General features: G+C 45.2%; 1 protein-coding gene across 2 annotated transcripts in view; it reads right to left on the reverse strand.

Moving 5' to 3' along the window:
* USP7 (ubiquitin specific peptidase 7) overlaps nucleotides 1-9,212 on the reverse strand; it is a 31,147-nt gene extending 21,935 nt beyond the window's left edge. Inside the window, exons 1-5 of one of the 2 annotated variants that reach the window (XM_024759461.1) lie at nucleotides 9,105-9,212; nucleotides 8,194-8,368; nucleotides 3,889-4,087; nucleotides 1,795-1,933; nucleotides 1,049-1,137 (exon numbers count right to left, since the gene is read on the reverse strand). In XM_024759461.1, coding sequence (XP_024615229.1) covers nucleotides 1,049-1,137; nucleotides 1,795-1,933; nucleotides 3,889-3,974 — 314 coding nt within the window. In that variant the 5' untranslated portion in view covers nucleotides 3,975-4,087; nucleotides 8,194-8,368; nucleotides 9,105-9,212. The remainder of the gene's footprint in view (nucleotides 1-1,048; nucleotides 1,138-1,794; nucleotides 1,934-3,888; nucleotides 4,088-8,193; nucleotides 8,369-9,104) is intronic. The other variant, XM_024759462.1, reaches the window with a different exon arrangement.
* Between the last annotated feature and the right edge of the window lie 16,918 nt (nucleotides 9,213-26,130).

Below are 26,130 nucleotides of genomic sequence, written 5' to 3' on the forward strand. Positions count from 1 at the left end.
GAAAAAAAAAAAAAAAAAAAAAAAAAAAAAAGATGTATCATAAGCATAGGGGGAATGTTTTCTAAAGGAGGGGGAAAAACCCCACAAAAAGTTTAACTAGAAATACCACCTTTTTACCCCCCACTCCTGGTATCTGAATACAATTCAAGAGTATGTTTCAAAAAGGCTACTCAAGAAAAGCCTGATTCCTCTGATATCAGCCCAATGAATATGAAAACTAATCTTATTTGTTTTAAAATTTCCCAGGGCCACATGCAGGCCACCTTAGCCAGGACCTGGACTGAATGACCGCCCTTCTGGGCTGTTGGCTGCCCATCCCACCCGGGTCAGCCTACGCACTCATGCCAGAGGAGGGCCACGTGGGAAGAGAAAAAAAAACAGGAAGAGAGGGGCGCCTACACTTGACTCCTTCCCACCTAGACTGCACTTTATTTCTTCGCTCCTTGGCCTTAAGAGTCCTGCTTGTCTACAACCTGATCCCAAGGCACCATCTCAGCCCTCTTCACACTCTCCTAGTGCCCCGCCCACCTCAAACTTCCCTGCCAGGTGTCCTTACTCACACCCTTCTCCCCACCTCCAATTCCCCGGTCGTTCCTTATCAATCAAGGACATCCTCAAGGACATCCGACACATTCTTCAAGGCCGACACCGTGCTCTTGCCCACAGACTGCCTGGACCCAGGGACGGAACCCTCTCCTCCCAGCGCCATCCACACCACAAAATAACAGCACATCTGCTGCTGCAGTTACTGCCGTCAACTCCTCTGCCCGAGTGGTCTTGGAGGTTCTTTGAGGACAGAAAACCATGGCTGCCTTGTTCAACATAATTATATTCCTAGAGCCCAGCAGAGTGTTTGGCACATAGAAACTGCTCAATAAATCCGCCACACAAAGGCATGAACGTGAAGCTGGCACACGTGCGTTGATCTGGTCTGTGTGCCAAGGGATGAGCACACAGAGGGTGCTTATCTGCTGTATATATGCACCTCTGCTCCTTTCACTAGAACTCACAACATCTCTTAATAGCATCCAATTAAAGGAAAACTTACGCAACTCCATGGGGGGCATCCGCCTGTACAAAGACTTCAAAAGTAACTTTGTCATCATCTATAAATCCTTTCTCAGGATCAGTCACTTCCTATAAAAAAAATAAGAATATCCAACTTGCATAAGAACCCGCAAATGCTCACTTCATTCCAAACAATTACCCTGTACTTACTTAATCGATTAAAATACTACTTTTTCAAAACACCTAAATTGTGCTTCTAGTTTTGCAGCGCTTTGGCTTGTTTTAAATAATGTTCTCTGAATGAAAACAGCAAAAGCTTGGATGTCTCCTGGAGGAATGGGAGGTGTCAGGGGCTCAGCATCCACTCATTAGGCAGGGTCTGGGGAGGCTGCGGAGAACCCACACTAGAGAGCTGAGCAGGGCGTTCCTAAGTCCTATTGGCTTCCACCTCTGCAAAAGCAGCCCAAAAGAGGTGACTTGAGAATTCACTGGTTACAGGAAACCACCCTGCACTATGCCTGCCTCAGTATTATTTCTTTTAAAGGAAACCTAGCCTATCAGGAAAGCTATAAACTACCTTACAATGTTTGACCAAAACACTGAGATGAAGTCCTGTTGGCCGCTAAAAACCTGACGTAGGAAACGAGAAAACACGTTTTCAGTTACCTATCCAACTTACAAAGCAAACATTTTGATCCTAAAATGAATAGATGGATGTGAAGAATGGAGAATTAGGGAACAAAGAACAACGCTCAGATTATTCAGTCTGAGTACATTGTTACTTACACTCCAGGCCATGAAATTGGAAAATCCCCAATCGTTCTCTTTATGGAAGAACAAATGACTGATACGCCGGCTGAACGACTTCTCATCATCTCTGTAATTTATGATCTTCAGCACCGCTTGCGCGTGACAGGACCAAGACCTGTTCAGGGAGGACAATCTAAGCCTCAGTCGACAGATTTACCTGACTTTTACACAATTTTTAAAACAGCACACAAAACCTCCCATATTTTTTCCTTCTATTTTTTAGATGGAACAAGGGGACACACATTATCTTTAATGGAGAAAAAAATGTGAAGAGGGTCTGGGGGTGCCCTTGTGTGGTCTGGAGTGATTTAACTCAATGCTTTATGTCTTTTTTTTCTTTAATTTTTAAAATTTTGTTTATTTATTTTTGGCTATGTTGGTTCTTCACTGCTGCACGCGGGCTTTCTCTAGTTGCGGTGAGCAGGGGCTACTCCTCGTTGCAGTGCGTGGGCTTCTCATTGCAGTGGCTTCTCTTGTTGCGGAGCACGGGCTCTAGGTGTGCTGGTTTCAGTAGTTACAGCACACGGGCTCTAGAGCTCAGGCTCAGTGGTTGTGGCTCACGGGCTCTAGAGCTCAGGCTCAGTAGTTGTGGCGCCCAGGCTTAGTTGCTCCGCGGTATGTGAGATCTTCCCGGGCCAGGGATCGAATCTGTGTCCGCTGCGTTGGCAGGCAGATTCCTATCCACTGTGCCACCAGGGAAGCCCCTATGTCTTTTTAATTTCTAAAAGGTTTCAAGTTTTTTACTGGTATCTATAAAATACAAGTGTTTGAACTTTAAATACTGTTCTTAGATTTCACAAGAGACAATAGCTTTTTGGTCAGATAATAGTTCTAGTACCTAATACGGCTATTACTTGAATAGAAGAATGATGATAAAACTATTTTTTAGGTGAACAGACCTAAAGCTGTAGGCTCTACTAATAAGTGTCACTCCTGCCCCCCTCAGGTGCTGTGAGGCTTCCAGACTGGGCTGTATAGGGGGCTCTGAGCAAGGATGCCACCACCCGAGAATAACTGCAGGTGCGGTTGTTTGGGGCAGACCCCCAAAGGGCCCCTGGATCAACGTGTAAAATGTTTCAAAACCAGCTTAAAGTGAAGCTTTTATAAAGGAAGGTTTTGACTGAACTCATTAGACTGAGCTTTTTATAAAGGAATGTTTCAACTGCAGACTCATCAGAACAAGGGCAAGGGCAGTGTTGTTCCCGCGGGGATGCCGCTCGTTCGGGATGCCATCGCTGGACACGGGCTGCTGGATGTTTCCCAAACTACCGTTCAGGCTCAAGTTGTCTGTCAGACTAATAAAACCAATCCAGCCTCAACGCTCATCAGATCAGATCATAATGTGAACTGAACACAAGAAGTAAAAACTTGGCCAAGGCCCTAACTGCCCCATAAAACTGGCTTCTTAAACACTCAAGTAAAGAGGAAAATGAAAGCTTTGGCAGAACAGCTGGAACCAGCGCCCTTTGGGGAACATCTTCATCAAGGGCGCCAAGGGCCACAATTGCGGTGGCAGGGAGACGTGGTCAAGGAAGTAGCTTTCCCGTGGGTTCATGGATGTGGAATGAGAAAGGGTGACAGTGATCTGGAATCCATCCCTTCAATCTCTCAACTGTGCTTCTGATAAACGTTGAACAGCAACACTCTGCTTTTTAATTTTAACTTTCTGAATAACCCATAGAAATTGGTTAACATACAGTGAGGATGTCTGCCTGAAGAATTTTCCTTAACTACAATTTCCCCCCCTAGCAGTTACTGGTAGAATAAGAAATACAGCAGTCAGCTAGTCCAGATAGGCCCTGATTCCATGTCCCACGGGCAGGTAGATTCTAACACACAAAGTTCAGTTTATTTGCAAGAAAAATATACACCTTTTCTAGTTTGGATATAGTACCTACCAGTGAGTTTTAAAGAGGGAATTGTATTTAATATAACTTAAAATCAAATGACTATGTAAAGGCAGAAAGGGAATTCAAAGAGAAATCCAAAATTCAAAGAGGCCAATTTGGCTTCCAATAATGTACTAGAACTACTTGCGGATTTGTAATTGCATCATTTAAACTGTCTTACGTGGAATCAGATTCAGCATTGCACTGGAGAAAGAATCCTACGCTTTTTTGGTGTGGTCTGTCTGGATAAAAGCGTGGCATCACCATAATCTTCCATGGCAGATTTCGCACAAAACACGGAGGGCTAAGGACCGACTCACTCAGTCTGCTGAAGCGCTCGACAGTGAACTGAAAGGTTGCCTCGGAGCGCCAACTCGTGTCTGCAAGAAAACACTTTGTCAATCACCAAGCCCGGCATTGTCAGACAACACTGAAAGCAGCACAAACCTGGGTTAACCATTCTATATTCAACTGCTAAAATCTAACCCTTTGGGGAAAGGATAGCATCATTTCCAATTTAGTAACAATCTAAAACTGTGAGATGACATACAGTTTGTGTAAATGAAATCCCAAACTCGGAAGGCTAGCAACACACACCTGCATTCCCCACCAGACGAGCTCAGTGTGATTAAGAATGTCTATTCTACTCTGTCTTAATTCCCAAGTAATCTGCAGTGAGGAGAGACTGGAGAAAAGGAGTAAAACTTCTCATGTCACATCTGTTCAAGGACAGGACTTGAGGAGGAAAAGAAAAGGGCTTGAGACTTGGGCTGAGTGTGGAGAAGAAACATGAATTTGCAGGCAAACAAGAACTTCCGAGGAGTGGGCGACAGCCATTCCTGGGAAGCGCAGCACTGTTTAGAGATAAGAAGATTCCTAAGAAGTTAGCTAAAAATAAATGTTAACTTCATTAGTTCACAATTTTGGTGAAATATCAGACTAGATTCTCTAAGGGGAATTATTTGAAAAAAAGAACGAAGAAACTGGCATTCCTTTTGACGTGAACAAAATGAACTATTAAATTTACTCAGCAAGACCAAAGGCCAATTTAAGAAATCAAGATTTCCTCCAATAAAATGCAAAGCACTGATACAAATTCAACTAAAAGTCACACTTGGAATTCCAGCTTTTTCTGTTGCTGACTATTCCTTTTAAGTGACCCAGGCTGTGGATTAGTTTTGACAAACCCAGCAGTGTCCATGCTTCTCCAGCTCTCCCCGTGAGGGGAGCAGCTGTCCCAAGGCCACCCGCCAACCTGTTACCGGCCAGCACTTTTATAAAATATAATAAAACTGCCGCAGGAAGGCCAAATTGCTATACAAGTTTCTAAGCGCTTCCTCTCTCTGTGCCTATCTCGTGGCAGATTGGGGACAGTTCACAGGCCCAGGGACCAAGGGCCACACTTGGTCTATAGAATAACAGGAAGGCCTTCTCTGGCTGAGAAGCAGGTGCTACTTTGACATCCCTGACCCCACGCACGAAGTGGGGTTCGCGGGTCTGTGCCCTCAGCCCGTCTCTACACTTCACTCAGGTCACTGCGGTGCAGACTTCTCCGCACACAGAACTGCCTCCGCTGTGACTGAATTTGTTCTTAAGAAAACATGTCCATCAGTCCTCATGAGAGGGTAGTATTCTTTACCAAAGAAATAAAACCCAAAAGGATGTGTAACAGCGCTTTTATCTTCGTTTAAAGGCTCTCTGTCCCCACCTTTTTTTTTTTTTTACTACCCGTAACCTGGCTCAGCTGCTAGCAGAGAGGCCCTCAAAGGAAGAGCAGCTGGATGGGTGCATTTTGCATTCGAGGCTCCTCAAGGGGCAGGTATTACCCTCATCCCTTGCACGGATGAGAGTTCACGGAAAAGACAAGAAACTTGTTCCAGAGAATGAGGTCCAGAATGGCTGAGGAGAAGAGCGGGCCACTCCTCCACAGCCACACAAATCATATTTGAGCAGCATCTAAACCCCACAAGGTAGGCAAGGGCAGGTGTTACTTAATTCCCACTTTACAGATGAAGAAACCGAGGCCTGCTGAGGTTAAGTGGCTTATCTCATCCAAGGTGTTAAGAAGTGAGCACAGGGGGTCTCAGTACCCAAGATCTGGACACTGAGCACAGTGACCCTGCCTCTGGTTTGTAAAACTGCCATCCTAGAGTTTAGGTGACCAAACGCAGAGCCCAATAAACCCGGCCTGCTGTACAGTGATGACAGGACACACTCCTGGGACCTAAGGACATCATGTCTTAAGCATTACTTGACTGTCAGTTACCATTCAGGTCTTTGTAGGATTACAGTTTTATACAGACAAAAAAATGATACACATTATAAATGCCTTTTTGCTCTTCCTCCCGACACTTTAGTCAAATTCCTCAATTAATCTTAAATATTAAATAGGACCACACGATGGTGAGCTCAGCACAGCAGGCATCCAGGAGCGGGCTAGCCCTTCAAGGCCAAGGCTCTGGGTCTTGAGCCTGGCGCCACCCTGGCCCCCATGTGCAGTTCACACTTGCTGAATCACACACTAGATGTGAGATTCTGCCTCATGTTCAAGGCACAGGATTATCTTCCAAAGTATGCTAATGAGGAAGTTTAACATGAGATTTCATGTGAATAAAAATGTCACCACCCCATAGCTCCAAGCTCTTCATACTGTGTGGCGTTGGTGGTATAGAGGTGAACGTAGCTGCCTTGCAAACTCTTTATAACTAACTGAATAACTGAAAACCTGTATTAAATACCAGGTCAAGACAGGAGGGTCTACAAAAGAGAAGAAGACGTGAAACCCATCTCTGGCAGATAGGGCCAGCCTTGTTACCCTCCCCTAAGGGAGCTACATGAAAAAATGGGAGGAAGGTACTCGGGATTCCATGTACTATTTGTGCAACTTCCTCTGTATCTATAATTGCTTCAAAAGTTTTTTTTTTTTGGTAATAGTAGTATACTTGGGATTATGAAGGATACCTTGTATCCTGCAGGATTAGTGTTTCATCCAAACAGAGACTCTAACCTGCCTGAACACCACAGAGCACTGACTCACCTACTCCAGCATCTTATCGCAAATGACAGGATGGCAAGCTCGTGCTACCTGCTGCCCTCAACACATCTTGTCAGAAATCTCGATAACCCACCACTTTAAGTCTTTAAAAAAAAAATGGCGGGCCTGAGGTTTCCCCAAATGGTGCTCTTGCAGTAACTGTATCAAACATCGATTATTCATTCTAATACAAGTCTTTGCAAATCCTAGTTAATTCCCAGAAATAAGTTTTTTTCCACGGGTACCAACAATCACTCTCTACCTTTACTAAACATTTTTCCAACCTGTGTTGTTAGCCACTCAACTACTGTATAAGAAACTCCCCCTATAAGAAGGCCTCTCTGTACAAATCAGATTCTAACTCAGTGTTTCCCATACTGTGTGCCCTCCAAAGATGTTAAAAGGAGATTCAGCAAAAACAGATTCTAACGTTCAGAGGCTTGGGGAATCATTAACAAAAAAAGTCTTTTGGAGAAAAGATGTTAGGAGGCTGACAGCTTAGACGTACTTTAAGAAACATGCTTAAGCCAGCACTCCTCAAACTTCCTAGATTTCTGATCACTTTTCACAACGCACATATCCTGCCATTAAGTGTTTCAAAACACCTATCACTACTGGGAAAATGCTGCTGTAAACGAAGGCTTCTACTCCTAGAAACAGAACCATCTCCCTCCCGCCCCCCTTGCCATAGATAGGATCTTTCTCTCTCCTGACCCTGGGCCTTTCGAAAGGCCAGGAACAAAGCATTACTGAAGATCACTTCTACTTTCTCCTGTAACGTGCTCTTCCCGTCTGGTAATTCGCAGTAGGAGCATTTCTACTTTTAGGTTCTATAGCACCCATTATTTACTACCAATAATTTAGTAAACTTTGCCTCAAAAGGCATTTTATGTACATTATGATCTCCTTATTGATTCTCAAATGAGGCAATCTGGGGCCCCCAGGAGACTCCTAGCCATGTTTAGAGACATTTTCGGTTGTCACGACTGCATGGGGGGGTGGGGGGTGGGTGACAGGTGACACTGCCATCCTACAAGGCACAGGACAGTCCCTTCCAACAAAGAAGGATCCACCAAAAAAGGCATCAGAGGCCAACAGAACCCTGCCCTTTTATCCACATCTGTCTCCTCCCAAGCCCTCCCCGTAAAAACACCTGGGGAAAAACGAGAATGAAATTGCTCTGTGGAAACCAGCCCGGGAGGGCTCTGATTGGATTGGACCGCTCACTGCTCCAGGAGAGACTACAATCGATTCCTGACTCACGCCTGGTACATCAGACCTGGTCATGCCTTCCCAACTGCACTCTCTGAAACCTCTTTTGGCATCTCCGGGGTCTGAAATAAAACCAAGAGCCCAGCAACCAAGAGACCACACCCACACCGTTGCCCTCATCTGCGGTGGAAAGTGCACTCCACAGGTAACAAAGCAGCGGGTCAGACCACGCCTCTTTACCTTCCTCAGATATTGCCTCAGCCAGCTGCCAGGGGTAAACCGCACTGTGAGAGAACTCTCAACTACGGCTGCAGTTTCTCATGGAGGCTGAACTTTTGGCAGGAGGTCTGAACAGCAGTCCTTCTGGTGGTGCAGCCCGTGACTGATGGTTTCTTTCAACTGCCCCGTTACACCCCTGGGAAGGACACAACCCTCATGAGGATTGATGGACATGCTTTTGACAGAACATGGTTTCATATTACACTGCAAGATTCCAGGGGCTGCATCAAGTGATTACTGGCTGCTACCTTCTCATGATTTCGACCTGGCAAATGCACAGGTCACACAGTCTGATAAATTACAGCAAAGAAATAGCCTCGAAAGAAAGGCTTTCCTAGGCACAAAATGTCCATGCATGTACAAATGCATACACTTTCCACAGAGAAGATAAAGACCAAAAGTCAGTCTGGGGGACGAAGCCCAAAGCTCGATTCTGGTTTTGCACCTAACCGGAGTGGGGAGAGATTATTAGCTACAAACAACTGATATACTTGCTACAATAAGAATGCAATGGAAAGCCACGTTCCAGTGTCTAGAAGTATCGTGCTGCAGACGAGAAGGAAAGGACAGTAAGATATACTTGTGTTCTGAATACTAGGAGTGGCTGGAAAATTAATTGCAGGCCTGAGCAAATACCCATCTATTACAAACTCCTGTATTTCAACCTTCTCTCCTAGGCTGGGGAAAATCAACTTACCTTGAAATCTGTAGGCAACCTTGAAATTTGAAACCAAAACAGGCTCCTAAATTTTCCTCAGATACAACCTCCTGAAAACTAGCTACTCTTAAGAAACTCAGAAGAACTCAAGGAAGAAATGTCTGTTTCCGACAGTTTTTTGCCCAATGCGCGTAAACAAAGCCCAGGTACTTACCGTCCTCCATGTCTTCCTCTGTGTTGTTGTGCCCATCACTCATGGCTACATTCCCGTTGATAACAGGGTTTTGAGTAATTCTTGGTGGGTCATCTGCATCTCCAGCTTTAAAGAAAACAAAGAAATTCCATGATTTTTACCTTCATGGCTTGAATTAGATTAAAAAATATATATATACTTGTACTTTGACAATTTCCAGTCACTATTAAGTTCCAATTGTGCCCAAATAATTGCACTTTAACCCAAAAAGTATTTACTGGTATGTTTACTAAATATAAACTTTTGTTTCTTTCAAAATGCTAAATGGGACTTGAAAACACATTACACCTCACAATAATCAGCTCCATTTGCAATGGCCTTTATTTTGACATAGGTCCACGGTTTAAAAGAAGAATTTAAAAAAGCCTTTGGCGGGATTTAGGATTTAAATAGCCTCTACTGCCCATACTTCACATTTAAATCCTGTCCTTCCAGCATGTCAGAATAGCTCACTGCAACTAATGCTGTTCTGTTTGCCTGTATAGTCGGCTTTCCTTGGCAAATCAGACACTCCAATAGAAATTAAGTGTCTCAACTACAAACAGGAGATGTGGTTTTTTAAATAGCTGCATAGTTGTGTCCTTGGACTCCAATACTCAGAGCCTTTACACCATTAGGATCAGCAGTCATTCTGATTCAGCACCATGGAGAGCACCCTCCCCTGTCCCCTCTAGACAAACTTCAAACTCCAATTGTCAGGTTACTTTTCTCAAATAATTCCTGAATATAAACCATCCGATTTTCCTTCTTAAGCATCTCAAAACACACGTTAGAAATCCTTGGAAGCTAAGAAACAGGTATTACTACTCAAATTTAGACCACTGCCACTCCTGATACTTTTGTTTTATTAAATATCAATATATACAGTTAATTAGCAATTGTGTTAAAAGCTGTCTATGAAAACATAAAATTTTAAACTGATCCCTCAACCATGACATCCTGACAGAAAAACTGGGGGAGGAAGTAGGGAAAGGAGAAATTCCTTTTAACTAGCTTGAACTCTAAACTCTAAAAACTTATATGCTTAAAAAGCAAAATGAAACATTGGGTGCTTTGACAGAATTTCCACATTTACCCTCCTAAATTAACCATTTCAGGGAATTCCCTGGCGATCCAGTAGTTAGGACTCTGCACTTTCACTGCCGAGGGCCCAAGTTCAATCCCCGGGCAGGGAACTAAGATATCCTGCAGGCCTCGCGGTGTGGTGCCACTAAATAAACAAATAATATATATATGCACATATATATTAACCACCTCAAACCATCACACAAAATATTTTATGAGGAAAAACCCTATGAAGGCCTTTGAAATAAACAGCACATTCCACCAACGGAATATTATGCAGCAGTTTTTTTTTTAAGGTTCTCAGTGTACCTATATGAAATGTTCTGAGTTATATTAAAGTTTTTAAAAATTAAGGTACCGAGCAATATGTATCATCATATGCAACCCTTGTTATAAAAGAGACTATGATGGAATAAGAGTGTGTACATTCTTATTTCCCTTTATACCAATAAGCAAACACTGGGAGAACACAAACTAGTAAGAGGTTCTGTAGAAGCAGCCGTAGAGTGATTTTTCACTGCAGACACACACACACATCACATGAATGCACTATAAATCTTAAAGTAATTTGCTTGACGCAGGCCTGGTACTTTTAATTTAGTTCCTCAGTTCAAATCCAGCCTACGGCAAGAGCTTTAAAACATGGTCTATAATGCACGAATGCAAAAATGACAAAGGTTTCTCTGCAGGTGGCTCCTAAAAGGCAAGGCAAGTAGGGTTCTGCAGCTGAACCAGGTGCTCCTTAGCAATGTCCCATCTTTTACACACGATGGGTACACATTCCTGCTGGGCTGACCAATTTTCCACCCTTCACAGGCCTGGAGACGGTGGTCCAGGCTGGTGGCTGTGAAACTGCAAAAAGCTCCTGGTTGGCCCAGCATGTACATAAGGAACCTGTCCAGCAACAGGCCCTCCCAACCAACTGCCATGGGACCCTTGGAGAAAAGGTTGGCAACTCAAGTCTAGCTCCTAAGGGACTGAATATCCAGTTAAAAAAAGCTTCTCATAAAAATGAGTTAGTTCAACAAGAGGATTAAAAATTTAATTAAGACACGGTAAGTCCCTGGACCAGAATTAGATGAAAACGCCTGATACCACAATCTGTATTAAGCTTCCAGAAATATCCTAAATGATAAGGCTGTCTTTATCATCAAGGAAGAAGTGCAAGATTGGCACGTACATATATTTATCACTCTATATAGCTATCTTGTTCCCGAATTTTATATCCTGCCTAGTTGGAATTTTCCCAACGTATTAACTCTCATTTGGCCAAATATGAACTACAACACTAATTTTTTTGACACGCAACAGTTGCAAATACCAATGACAATATGGTATGCCTCAAACACAGAGACAAAAAGGTCTCTGATATACTTAAATGCCAAGGAGGGGAGGAGAGCAATTATCATTCCGAAATATATACATGACACCCAGAAATACAAAAGGAGTTCATTTCCATTACTCACGATTGGTAAGCCTTTTGACAACAACCTTGTGATAAGTACCAGAGGCCTATTTTAATATATATGTGGCACAAAATACCTTTTTTAAAGAGTGACTTAAGAAACACAAAAGGCTCCCTTGTTTAGTTACAAAGCCTGTATTTCCTCCTCTTTTACTGAGGATGCCTGTGCTTACATCCAGCTTTTCTCCCCACAGACTTCTGTTTGTGATGTCACAACCCAGAGCTACTGACCCCAAAGAACACTGGCCAATTGCTATGGAAATGATGTGGTGCTGATTTAGCACCTGAATCTCACTCCTGGATCAGAAAAATAGAAAATTCCAAATTGTTGGCCTTGACATTTTCTATCACTTCACAAAGATTTCTCAAACCTCTCCCCAAAAGGCTGGGTAGAGGGAACCAAACAACCCCATTAAACCCACCTCACGGTCTTCCAACTAAGAGTCTATATGCTGCCACCAGGAGGTACCTGGGCCACGAAGATCCAGCCATGCCCCAGAGTCACTCTCAACTCAGCCCCCCAGATTTCTCCTCAAAAGTCCCAACTAGTGGGCTTCCCTGGTGGCGCAGTGGTTGAGAGTCCGCCTGCCGATGAGGGGGACACAGGTTCGTGCCCCGGTCCGGGAGGATCCCACATGCCGCGGAGCGGCTGGGCCCATAAGCCATGGCCGCTGAGCCTGCGCGTCCGGAGCCTATGCTCCACAACGGGAGAGGCCACAACAGTGAGAGGTCCGCGTACCGCAAAATAATAAAAAAAAAAAAGTCCCAACTAGTGATACAACCCAGTGAGCAAAAGCACGGCTCAGTTAAAAGGGCAGAACACATGGATTACCACAGAGGCCACGGGCCAACACTCGGTCCCTGAATTGGTCAAGCAGAGCCTAAGCAGCACATTTTCAGCCCCAGTCTACCAGTTCACCCTGACTTCCAAGTCAAAACCCCCAGACTTCTGCTTGGTCCTCCTCCTCTCCTCTCTCCTGGCATTGAATCCATTTTAAAGAATATTACATAAAATAGGGGTTATCAAGGTAAATTAGAACACTGATATCTTTCTGCAAGTCCAAATATACTGCAGAAGGAGTGTTCAGAAATGGCATATTGGTTCTGAAAATCCATCAGCAGCGTAAGGCCCCCACTCTGACCTCCTGATCCAAGCCCATGGTTCCCTGCCATGTCTGCATGGCTCTGCAGCAGAATCTTCTGGGGGGGGCGGGGGAGGGTTCTCTTGGCCACATCAGAGTGACTGCACAGAATCTCCAGGAGCTCTCCCTCAGAATTCTTTTTTTAAAAAAAAAGCTCCCCACAAAATTAGGGCCAGAAGCATATTCAAACAACCTCATCAATTTATACGACCACCTTCAAAACAGAGTATCAGTGTGGGGGAAAGAAGTCTGGAGTTACTAGTTCCCTCACATGTTGATGTAAGTTGCTAGTGGGGGAAACCAGGTGAGGGGTCCATGGGAACACACTCTACTAACTTTACTGTACATCTAAAATTAACCCAAAATTTCAAGTTTATTTTTAAAAAGAGAACATAAGAAACCCTCAAGCCTAAGAGGCAAGGAATATAGCTGCTATTAAACTTATACAGGAAAATTTTCGGCATGAAGCATCCATACAAGCATGTCTGAAATTCTCACATAATTAAAGGTAGAGAGAAAGGCAGCTTAGAGCTGAGATATGAAACAAAGTCTCCCACACAGACACTGGGTGGGTGCACAGAGCACAGCTCTTCAGGAGGGGCCGGCCTGGGAGAGAGGGCTGGCGTCTATGCTGGGGCAGGAGCAGCAGAGGAAACACTGGGCACGTGAGAAGGATCTAACGTCTGCTCCCAGGATTTCACAAATAAGTAACTCCCAAGTACTGGTCCCTATTGTGTGCTGGGCGCTGTATAAACATTCTCAGGCAGTGATCATAGCCTGGGATCAGGCAGAGTGGGGTGTTTACAGATGGACCCAGGGTCCCGGCTGGACTGAGAGGGATGTTGCCCTGGGCCTGTAATCTGTGGAGCAGCTACTCTCCTTGCTTTTCCTCCATGAGACAGGAGTGGCCCTTTCTTAAGGAGGACTGCTCACCCTGAAATAAAGTATGTTAGATGGAGCTCCTGAATGAAGCCAGAGGCACCAGTCAGGAAGAGATAAAGAAGGAAGTCCTGAGCAAAGAGGCACAATGCTGTGAAAAGTTCTTTAGCCACAAATACTTTAAAAATGCCTACTCTCACCCTTTTGCAAAATTATAGTGCAATATCACAACTGGGAGAGCGACAATATACTGACCCTCCTCCTATTCACTTGCATGCATTTCATGATGTGAGGTCTGTGTGTTCCCCGCTCAAGACACTGAGCAGCCCAGCACAAGGACCCTCAGGGGGTGCTTTTACAGCCACACCCACCTCCCTTCTGTGCCCGCCCCAAACCCCTGGCAATGGCCAATCTTCTCCATATCCACAATCTGCCATTTGAAGAATGGACACAGCATGTGTAAGTAAGCTTACGGAGCACCTTCTGACACAGCACAATTCCCTTGAGACTCACGTCAACAATGCATTCCTTTCTCCTGCTGAGAGGGTTCTGTGGCAAGGACATGCCACTATCTGCTCACTCAGATAGCGGCAACATCCGGGTTGCTTCCAGTTTGGAGGCATTACGTACGAATAAAGCGGCTGTAAACATTTTTGTACAGGTCCTGAGCAAAGAGACAGGTATTTTTACTTCAGGATTTTACAGAATGAATGAAATGCTCACAGAAGCAAGGCAAGGGGTGCAGTGATAAATAAAGGGAAATAGTGACCTCCCTGCCTCTGAGTCTAAGTAGAAGGAAGGCATTCCCAATGTTCATGTACATACACGTGCACAAGGTACAAGCACTTTTACTATTCACAATACGCGGATCCCAATTCAGGATCCATACAGATATGCGTACATGGATTTGATTTCGAATAGCACCATACCATTATGTCATGATCTACTCACCCATTCCCCTACAGATGACTCTGCCCAGCCACCACCACCTCCTTTTTGGCCATCTGAGTGACACTACAAGCAAACAACTGTACAATGATTTTGTCCTGCGGCATGCCGTAATAACTGTGTGGTCATCTGTCAGGGTCATCTCTCTCACACACTGAGCTCCCACAAGCAGTGCTCTTTCCCAGTGGCAAAGATCAACAACGCATCCAAAGCCACTACCAAGTGGCCCTGCACAGCCTCCTGCACCAAGTTCTCATGCTGCTCAGGAGAACTCTTCTAGCGCCATCACTTTTTTTCAAGAATTCAGATATAATCGATTTCCCAATGTTCTGATCCTCAAAAAACCTGGCTCTAAGCTCAAAGAAGCAAAGAGACATCTGATAACTTGAAGGTGAGAGACAGAAGATGTACCACTCGTACTAAGCCCAGCTGAGAAGTAGAGCTGAGAGGGGGGGGGGGGGGGGTGTCAGGGAAGGCTTCCACAAAAGCAAGGACCCACAGGTGTCAGCTATCACACTCCCCAAGAAACCAGAACCTCCCGGGCATTGGGAAACAACTCTGGATGCCCCCAGAAAACCTACAATTCTGTGGGAGAACTCGATGGCTCTGTGTCAACTCCAGTCCCCTTTGGGAAAATCCTCAGGCAAAGCCAGGCCTTGCACAGACTGGGGAACAGATCCAAATCCAGTCCTTGGGCAGAACCTGGAGGGAACCAAGGATGCATATACCTTGTATGGAGCAAAATCGCAGGTCTGAGCCGTCTCTGCTCTCGCCCAGGTTTACCAGTCCTGGCAGCCGCTGGGTGGAAAGGAGTAGGTGCTGACCAGGCAGCAGGGCCCATTCGCCAACAAGCTCACCCCCGCCCCCCAGTCAGACAAGGACCACAGTGCCTGTGGGCCATGAGGAAGTGCCCAAGTGCTTTCCGGCCCTCAATCCCTCTGTGAAACCTCTTAGAAGTGGAAAACTGCAACTATGCTTCAAAAACATCATTTCTAATCCACTACTGCATTACAAGGATTTCATCCCCCACCCCCACCCCAGGCACACCGTATTTGCCTGCAATTACAGTAAGGAGGGCGACGTTCTAATGACTGTTTCCTAACACTGGTCTTCTCCACACACGACTAACTTGGGAGGTAGAGGCTGAGGCTGGGTGCCCTCTTCTCACAGGAGTCAGTCCCCCTACTTGCCAAGTGTCTTGATGTGTCAAAAGCAGGCTGCGCCCTGGGCTTCAGGAGGGAACAGATAAGCAGCCCTCACACAAGAGGGCTAATGCGACAGAGGGGAAAACAGCCACAGGCCTTGGACATCCGGGCCAGGACCAGAGAGTGAAGGGAGCCAGCTGGGCAGAGATCCTGAAGAAGCACATTCCAGACGGTTCCAGAGTGACCAGGAGCAAGGCAATGGGCAAGGGAGGAGGTGGGAGATGAGGCTCAGGTAGAGGGTGGGCAGGGCCTTGAAAATCTCCGAATGTTCACGTCAAGCCTATGTCCCACCAAATGAAGAGGAAACCACCGGTGGCCCTGAAAGCACTGTGACACTCAATAACAGGTGGGTCGGGGCTTCCCTGGTGGCGCAGTGGTTGAGAGTCCGACTGCCGATGCAGGGGACGCGGGTTCGTGCCCTGGTCCAGGAAGATCCCACATGCCGCGGAGCAGCTGGGCCCGTGAGCCATGGCCGCTGAGCCTGCGAGTCCGGCTCCACAACGGGAGAGGCCACAACAGTGAGAGGCCTGTGTACCGCAAAAACAAAACAAAACAAAACAAAACCAAAAAAAACCCCCAAAAAACAGGTGGGTCAGAACTGAGATGGTGCCGGTGCTTAGACCCTGGCTGCCAGCCCCAGGCAGCCATCTGATCAAGCCTGTCCTCATCATCACAGGCAGCAGAGCCCCATCAGAAGCGCCTCTGCTGCCCTGTGGAGGATGTGCGTGAGGTGTGGTTTTGGGCTATCTTGCCCCTGCCAAGTTGGCAGGGCTGCCTCCAGTGACTCTCTGAATTCCTTCGGTCATATTAACAATGAAACCGTCCGTGGCTTAATCAATACCACAATGGTGTTCTGGTTTTATTTTGATTTTTATATGAATTGGCTCCATGCCTGCCCCATGAAGGGAGCTGAAAGCCCACTTGCGGGTGGTGGTCCTGCCCTGGGGAGAGGCTGAGGATTCAAAGTAGACTCTGTATTGAAACCCGACAGTTAGCTCTATACTCTTAAATAATCCTGATTTAAATTAGTTATATGAAAATAAAGCCCCAAAGAAGGCCACGTATAAATCTGTGTTCCTTAAATAAAACTATTTGTTTGGGGTCTTCAGTTTGGCTTCATTATGTAAAAATCATCTGTTTTTAGAGGATCATGCTAACTGCCATCTTGTCTGTCCCACAAACCATGACTGATGACTGAGTGAACACTGGCCGGGCATGGAGAGGGGTGTACACCCTGCACGACTGAGGAGCTTATAATTATGTCTGTGCTGCTTGCTTACACATCTGGTCTTATCTGCTATATTGGGTAGGGCAGTCCACTTGTGGAAAGGAAAAACAAGTCCCAGCAAGCCCAGCAGAGACGGCGCTGCACAGAAGCTACAGGATGAAGGCAGAAAGTATCAGCAACCCACAGGAGTCAAAGGATCAATATGCAGAACACACAGAGATCCTACAATCAAGAAGAGACAATGCAACTACAACAAGGAGAAATTCTTAAGAAATACAAATGACAAATCTGCTCAACTTTCCTAATTAACACAACACCACTTTTCATCTACCAGATTAACAGCCTCACATCACAAAATGGGTGGTGTCAAATGGCTAAAGTCTAAATTTATAGTCAAATTATTCTCCCCAAAGGCAGTATTTACTAAAACCAAAGTCAAATATTCTTTCACTCAAAATGCCATTTCTAGATATCCATTCCAAAGAAACTAGCATACATGCCCAAAGATATATACAAGTATATTTCTTACACTGAAGCACCCATTTTTTACAGAGAAAAACTTAAAACATAAACGTGCATTAATTCTAAGGGCCATATATTGCATGGTGCCATTTATTCATATAAAGTGTCCAGAACAAGCACACCCACAAAGACAAAAGGCAGATCAGTGTTTGCGTAGAGCTGGGAGGGAGAGTGGAAGGGTGATGGCTAAGGAGTGCAGGGGTCTCTTTTTGGAGTGATAAATTGACTGTAGTGATGGGTGAATATATTCATTAAAAGCCATTGAATTGTATGAGTGAATTGCAGGATATATAAAATCTCAATAAGGCTGTATTTTTCGGGGGAGGGGGAGAGAGAAGAACTGGACAGAAATGGGCTATTCTGAGTGGGAACAAATAGTTCCACAAATCACAGCTGTCTGAGGGCCCGGCATAGTGAATGATGTGTACATTGAACAACTGAATCAGGTGTTAAGTGTTCCATTTCCTACAGTATTTCTCTAAAAGTATTAAACATTTTTGGTGTTTGAAAAACCCATTTATCTACAAAATTTATGTACATAAATTCACTCTACATTCATGTAGTTTTAAAGAAAGTAAAACTATATTAAGGGACAATGTCCACCAAGAGAAGAATCAATTAGCAGGATGTCCTTACAGAATGAAGGAAGCTGTACATGTGGACGGGATGAAAAACAGGACAACACCCATCGTACATTAAGTACATATGTTCACTGAGGGACGGAGTCTTTCTTGCCTTCTTGCTTCCATGTTGTTTTAATGTCTCAGTGAATATGTACTGCCTTTACAATAAAGGTAAAACCACCCACACACGTGAAGCAAAGCAAAGCACGATGCAGAAAGGCACAACCAAAGTACTGCGTAAGGCCTGACACCACCTCAAGCAGCCCATAAAGTCTGTACCAGTGGGGACTTCCCTGGCAGTCCAGTGGTTGAGACTTCGCCTTCCAATGCAGGGGGTACAGGTTCCATCCCTGGGGAGCTGGGATCCCACATGCCGAGACCAAAACAGAACAGAAGCAATATTTTAACAAATGCAATAAAAACTTTAAAAAAAAAGGTTGTATCAGAGAAAGAAAAGGGTACAGCAGCTGCCCATTTGGGGGCAGGAGGGAGTAGGAACAAAAGGATCCCAGAACAAAGGGATTACCTAGATTATTTGTGACCTTGAAGGTCCTTTTACACCCAGGCAAATGGCAGCATCCTCTCTTAAATGCCTGGATTTTCTTTAGAACTACTTAGAAAGACAAGGAAATTTGGGGGCTGAGGATTGGGGTCAGAAGTAGAGGAGAGATTTTAAACATACTGTGACTGTGCTAACTAAAACTTTTAAAAACTAGTCAAGCACAGCCAATTTCAAATGAGTTCCTTTATTTGTATAAAGCCACAAACAGAACAGCCTAGGACAGAGGACTAAGCTGTTTCTGGTTGGTTGTTTTTCCCACGTTGGTGTCAACAGACCACCAACTCAGGCCTTACCCTCCTTTTGAGGGGACCCACCTGGACTGTCAAGGAACACCTACTTTCAAAACCTTCTAAAAAACTAGTGGCCAAAGAAAGTGTTGAAAAGTTCCTGGGAGGAAGACTAGTTTCCCAGGTAAAGTGGCGGGAGCAGAAGACATATGGTGTTCAAGGGCTGGGAGACACAGCAACAGTGTCAGCTTTCCTGAAATTAATCGGTGTATTCGAACACAATTCCAATCACAATCCAGCAGAGTAAGTGAAACAATTTTGAAAAGAACACAGTTTGAGGAATTACACTACCTGATTTTGAGACTCACTATAAAGCTTCAGTAATCAAGATGGTGCTGTGTTATGTAGACACAGATCAATGGGACAGGAGAGTCCGCAAATAGGCCCATGTAAACATTACTACTTGATTTGTGACAAAGGTGTAAGTAATTCAATGGAAAGGGACAGCAGTCTTTTCAACAAACAGTTGGACATCCATAGGCAAAAAAAAAAAAAACCAAAAAAACCCCTCCAACCTCACACCTTATACAAATACTAACTGATAATAGACCGTAGATGAACATAGATTTAAACTTTAAAATTTTTAGAAGTAATCACGTGAGACATGGCCAAGAATTCTTAGACATAACACCAAAAGCAAGATCCATAGAAAAAAATTTTGATACACTGGACTTCTCTGGAAAGACACTGTTAAGAGAATAAACAGACATGCTACAGATTGGGAGAAAATATCTGCAAATCACCTATTGACAAAGGACTTATATCAAATATATAAAGAGCTCTCCAAACTTGACAGAAAAACAAAACAAAAAAACCCCAAATACTTGAACAGACACTTCATAGAGGGTATAGGGACGGCAAATAAATACATAAAAAGATGTGTGACTGTGAGCTATTAGATAGTTGCAAATTAAAACCACTACCCACCTACCAGGATGACTAAAGTGAAAAATGCTGACACTCGAGTGCTGGCAAGGATGAAGATCAATGGGGGAGTGGGAGAGGGCACCGGCACCTAGGAAGTACGTGGCAGGTTCTTACGAAGCATACCTCATACAACAACTCTACACCATCCGCTAGAGAAATGAAAACTCATGTTCACACAAAAACCTGAACACGGGTATTTATAATGGCTTCATTTGTAACTGCCCAAAACTGGAGACAACCCAGGTGTCCCTCCATGGAACAGAATGGAAGCAGCAATAAAAAGCAACTAATGATTAGGTTACATGCTGTATGATTCCATTTTCTCGACATCTGCAAAATGACAAACCTGTACGGGATGGGGAGCATGGCCATGGTGGAGACACGACCAGCACAGTGTGAGGGGAGGTTCTGGGTCCTGACTGGGGCAGTGGTTATGCAGACCACCTACACCTGTGCTGAAACTCAGAGCCATTCACCCCAAAGGCAAAAGAAAAACAACGAAAGAAAAACAAAGGAAAAAAACACCTGGAGGGCAGGGAGAATAAGAAATGATTTACTGACTCTTTAAATAAGCACTGCCTCGGGATATGGGTTCAGATCTTTAACCATTTGGGAAAAGAGAACTGAGAGAGCATAAAAGATATACAGGTCTGAGTCTTTTTGCCTCAGGACCTTTGTTCGGGTGGTCTTGTACACAAATGTGTGCATCATAGCTCCCGTTCTTTGAGGAGAGAGGGAGTCAAAAACGTCAAAAAGCCAGGAAAATGGGAGGTCAGACACACCCTTTGCTCCAGTAAACTCACATACATAAATAAGGTGTGCTACTTCATAAGCTACGTTTAAATTCAGACCAATTGAGCTTCCCTGGTGGCACAGTGGTTGAGCATCCACCTGACGATGCAGGGGACGCGGGTTCGTGCCCCGGTCAGGGAAGATCCCACATGCCGTGGAGCAGCTGGGCCCGTGAGCCATGGCCGCTGAGCCTGCGCGTCCGGAGCCTGTGCTCCGCAGCGGGAGAGGCCCGCGTACAGCAAAAAAAAAAAAAAAAAATTCAGACCGATTCCCAAAGAGTTCCTTCCAACTGTTCCACGCAAGCTACTGGAAAATGGAGAAAATGGGGGGAAAGACAAACAATAAACAAGTGGAATGCTGGCCATGATGGAGGAATAGAAAGCAAAATAATCAAAATCACAATTACCTCTGGTTTAAGCACGCTCTCCCTGAATTCTCACAAAATATCTGTTACTCATCTTAACAGGACCATCTTACATATACACCTTTAAGTGTGAGGGGGACCAGAGGACGATTTCCCATTGCAGGGGACCACCCAACACTGCCTGCTGCCCGTCCCCATGGCGTCAGCTGCTGCAAACAACTAGGCTGCCACTAGCTAATTATCATCCAACCATCTTCGTCCTCTGCCAGATAGTAGTAAGACTCTTAAATACAGGACAAAAGTCACTGCTCTCTTTGTGCCAGTGAGCTTTCTGGAGTTGTAACTACAACCCTGTACCGAGTTAGGTAGGCTGTTACACACATGAATGTGGTATTTTAAGGACTTTTTAATGTAACTGTATAATGAAATATGCCAACATTTAAAAGATCTGTATAACTCTGTGAATCAGTATTTTCCAAATGACCAATGAATGGTATTAGAAATGCTCCATTCAAAGTACAAGACAACCCATTAAATTTTAATGTAACAGAGCACGTTAAGTTAATCATAGGGTTTCAAACTGCATGCTGTAATCAGCCTTAAGAAGCTACCAAATTTTAATGTAGTATGAAAGAATTGCCACAGTTACCTGAAAAGGCTATACCTCTGTAAGACTGGGTTTGCTTTATATTTCCAGTAAAATTCACACTGCAACTGACAGCACCAGATACGAGAATCCAGCTGTCTTCTATCAAGCCAGATAATAAAGAAATCTGCAAAATGTATGAACAATGCCATTCCTCATTAAATTTTTGTTTTAGAAAGTATTTCCTATAAAAAGCATGCTAAATGTGGGAATTCCCTGGCGGTCCAGTGGTTAGGACTCAGTGTTTTCACTGCTGGGGACACGGGTTCAATCTCTGGTTGGGAAACTAATATCCTGCAAGCTGCAGAGCATGGCCCAAAAAAAACCCCAAAACAAGCAGTATGTTAAATGTGTTACTATGTACTGGTTTATTATTTTTAAATGAGTAACTAAGACTGTTTTAATTTCTAATTTGGCAAATAATGATAGCTATAACCCACCTACCCAGAAGCTCTTTGGGATTCTCACCAATTTTAAAACTGTCCCAGGATCCTGACAACAAGAAGTGTAATAGGGACTTCCCTGGTGGTGCAGTGGTTAAGAATCCTCTTGCCAATGCAGGGGACATGGGCTCGATCCCTGGTCCAGGAAGATCCCACATGCCGTGGGGCAACTAAGCCCACGTGCCATAATTACTGAGCCCATGTGCCTCAAGGAAAGATCCTGTGTGCCGCAACTAAGACCTGATGCAGTCAAAAATAAAATTTTTCTAGAAAAAATAAATAATAAATACAAATAAAATTCATGGTGACTACTAACATTTTCCCACAAAGACTTATAGAAGGGCAGGTGCAAATCTAACCCTTTATAATGGTTACCAAAGTAGGTAAAATTAAGGTTATGTGGCATTGAACATGGTGGCATGTTCCAGTCCTATTGAAACTAAAATATAAAAATGCAATGCGTTCAATTATCTGGTAGAAACTGCTATTCAAGGTGTAGAGAATAGAATGCTCCCTGGCCTCAAAGTCTAAAGGGGAGAAGAGCAAAGAAACACAGTTCATTACAATCCATGCACATGGGCAGGAATCAGAGAGGGGCCTCTATTTTCATCTACCCAAAGGCCTTATCTCTGCCATTTTCACCTCAAATCCCCCAGAACTCAAATCCTAACCACCCGCTCCGGCCACTGCCAGTACTACTCAGGAGCCTTCCTGCTCCCCTGCCCCAGACATAATTGCTCTCCCCCACTTCCAGAGCCCTCTCTCTGCACCTCTCGTGGCATTCATCGCTTTCTATCCTGCATTAATTACATGTTCACATGACCCATCTATATCCTGCTGACTCTCCCTCTGCAAAGACACCTATCACCTCTTCATCTCTGTAAACCACCCCCCAGCCCAGGGCCTGAAGCAGCGATCTGAGGCGAAGGGCCAAGTATGCGCTGTGCTGAGCCAGTTTGCGGAAACTTCTTCCCAGGTTTTTACAGAAGAAAATGCCTGGTTTTCTGTTATTCTGAACAATCCTCTCCAAGGCCGTCTTCTAGAAAGGCAAAGCTAAACCCAGTTCACAGGCTGGGTCTGGAGCAGCAACTGGCCGCTAGAACTTTCTGTGATGATGGAGAAGGTCTACAGCTGCGCCGCCCAATACGGAAGCCACGAGCCACAGGTGGCTATGGAGCCCCTGAAATAGCGCTAGTGAGACATAGGACCTGAGGGTTTACTTAATTTTACTTAAAAATCACTTCAAGTCCCCAGAGACATGGTTTCTTGGCCCGTGGAGTAGGGGGTAGAATAGTCGCTTTCTGCTCTAATACAAAATTATGTGACCAAGAGCTCTCTGATAACATACCCAAAATGAAACCAGTATTTTAAGAACAAAAGGCCTTAAAAAGTATAGGACTTTTAACTTCATCAAAATAGAAATTTCAAATAATAGCCTCTGATTCCCAAGGAAATACTGGCTATAACAGAAAACTTCCAGATTTGTAGTACTGATTTTCCCTCTTCCCCGTAGCCCTCAAGGTAATTAATGACCAACTTGAGAATAATTCTGACGACTTTTGACAGCTCCCAGGGACCATGCCTGTAACATCACAATCCCCACGACCTGGGCATCCTGAAGGAGCCCACAGCCATCACAGCCACCACCAGGACCGCCTGTCCTTACCGTGTGCATGGCAGTGTGTGAATCTGTGTGGCTGGCCGCCGCACATCTTGAAGCTGAACTAGTCACTTCTACGGATCATTTGCATTCTGGGTCGTCCCCCCTACTAGGATGCCCAAGAGTTACCTCGCTTATTTGCATCTTCTCCAGACACCCCAAATCCACTGGCTTGAAGGTCTCAATTTCACCAACCCAGCGATGAATGCATTAGCAGTTTGTTTAAGTTGTATGTATGAATCTATCTCATGTTTTAAAACTCACTGTCAGGGAAAGAGGCCCAGAAGGAAGATATTCTGTGTGTGCCACAGAAACACCACCACGCAACTAGCTGGAAGTCAGTGAAGCGAGGAGACTGGCTGGCCTCTTAGGACCTCATTTCTTTCAACCCCTGCCCAGCTGAGCAATCCCGGGCTCTGGCACCTCCGACCCTGTTTTCCTTCCACCTTGTGGAAGCTGCTGTCTTAAGAAAGAAACAGATGATTTAGGCGACAGGGAGGAGAGGAATGCAGCTGGTCAGGACTTCAAGACACAGCAGGGGTACAGTCAGGTTGGTGCCATCTGTGTGGCCTGGAGGAGCCTCAGTTTGCTCATGTGCAGATGCAGGGTCATGAGGGTGAGGTGACAGGAGGACCTGAGGGGACAAGGTGCCTTGAGGTCTGACCTTGTAGCTCCACAGAACTTGGCCCTCTGAAATGCAGTATGCTTTCGCCCTGAGCCCTGGCAGACAAGGCTCAAGCCTTCTCAAGTTTAAATCTCTCCATATGCCCAGAGCCCTGAATGGTTTGCTTTAGGGATGATTCATTTCAGCTTAGGATCACATTACTGAATACCTGATTCTCAAAGAAGGGAGGCATCTACCTTTAAAAACACATCTATTTTGCTTCTGCCACCATATTCCACTTGCTGAAGTATAAGGTGGCCCCGGCTGATTTCGGCAGTGAGCTACTTTCTATATTCAAAGCATGTGGTGAGCCACACAAAAATCTTCCGACTGAGGAGCCCAACTGCAGCTTTGCCACTTGGGGTGGTGAGATAAGAAACGCGGGAGAAGGCAGCAGTTTAAATTAAAAAGCAGTAACAACGTCTTCATGACAAATAGTGTCCACTGACTATGATGAGACGCAAATTTCTGTGAAGCCACATGGCTTGGGTTCAAATCCCACCGCTGCCACCAACCCTGGGTAGGTTATTTAACTTGCTCAGCGCCTTGTTTCACTCAGCTATAAAATGGGGATGATGCTGCATCTACTTCAGAGTTGTGGTAAGGAGCCAATGAGTTGATACAGACACAGCCCTCACGTCCAGGGGCCTGGCCCAGGGAGGGGTAGCTGCCAAGCTCTCCCAGCCTCTACGCAGCTCTCTAAGGTTCAAGGCCAGTTTACTGGACACCCACCTACTGCTTCTTACCCACCTTCTTGGATTATTAGTTTTGTTGGCTGCTGAACAAATTACCACAAACGTACTGGCTTAAACACCACACACTTATTCTTTTATAGTTTTGGAGGTCACAAGTCCAAAATGGGCCTCACTGGGCTAAAATCAATGTGTCAGCAGGGCTGGCTCCTTTTGGAGGTTCGAGGGGAGAATCTGCTTCCTGGCCTTTTCCAGCTTCATTCAATGCCAGCAATGGCCTTCTCACATCACGCCACTCCAACCTCCCTCTTTCACGGGTTAAGGATCCTGTGATTACACTGGGTCCACCTGAGTAACACTGCATAATCTCCCCGTCTAGGGATCCTGAACTTAATCGCACCTGCCAAGTCCCCTGCCAGGTAAGTAACATAGTCACAGCTTCCAAGGGATTAGGACAGACATCTCTGTGGACCATTACTCTGGGGACCACAGATCCTCTCCCTCTAGATCCCAAGCCCATGATGCTATTCTACACCTCCTGCCTCTGAGCACACCACCCCTCCCTCTTTTCAAACTTAGCTGTGTCCCCTCCTCTGTGAAGCCTCCGATGACCCACCCCTTCCCCACTGTAGGTCAGTACCCACCCCCCCCATCACGGCCCTCCCTGGCACATGTTTACCAAGAGCCTTCACTCAAGTGCTGGGGGCAGCCAGCCCTGTACCTGCCTGTCGGGAGGGTTTGCATAAATGTCTATCTCGTGAGCAGAAGCCCTGCAACAGGCTCTGAGAGTGCACAGCAAGTACAGCTCTGCTGCCACAAGGGTACAGTGGAGTCAGAAGCAAGCCATGAGGCCTGGTGCTGGGGGACATCCAG

This window comes from Neophocaena asiaeorientalis, unplaced genomic scaffold, assembly GCF_003031525.2.
Source record: "Neophocaena asiaeorientalis asiaeorientalis breed wild unplaced genomic scaffold, Neophocaena_asiaeorientalis_V1.1 scaffold254, whole genome shotgun sequence".
NCBI classification, from domain to species: Eukaryota; Metazoa; Chordata; class Mammalia; order Artiodactyla; family Phocoenidae; genus Neophocaena; species Neophocaena asiaeorientalis.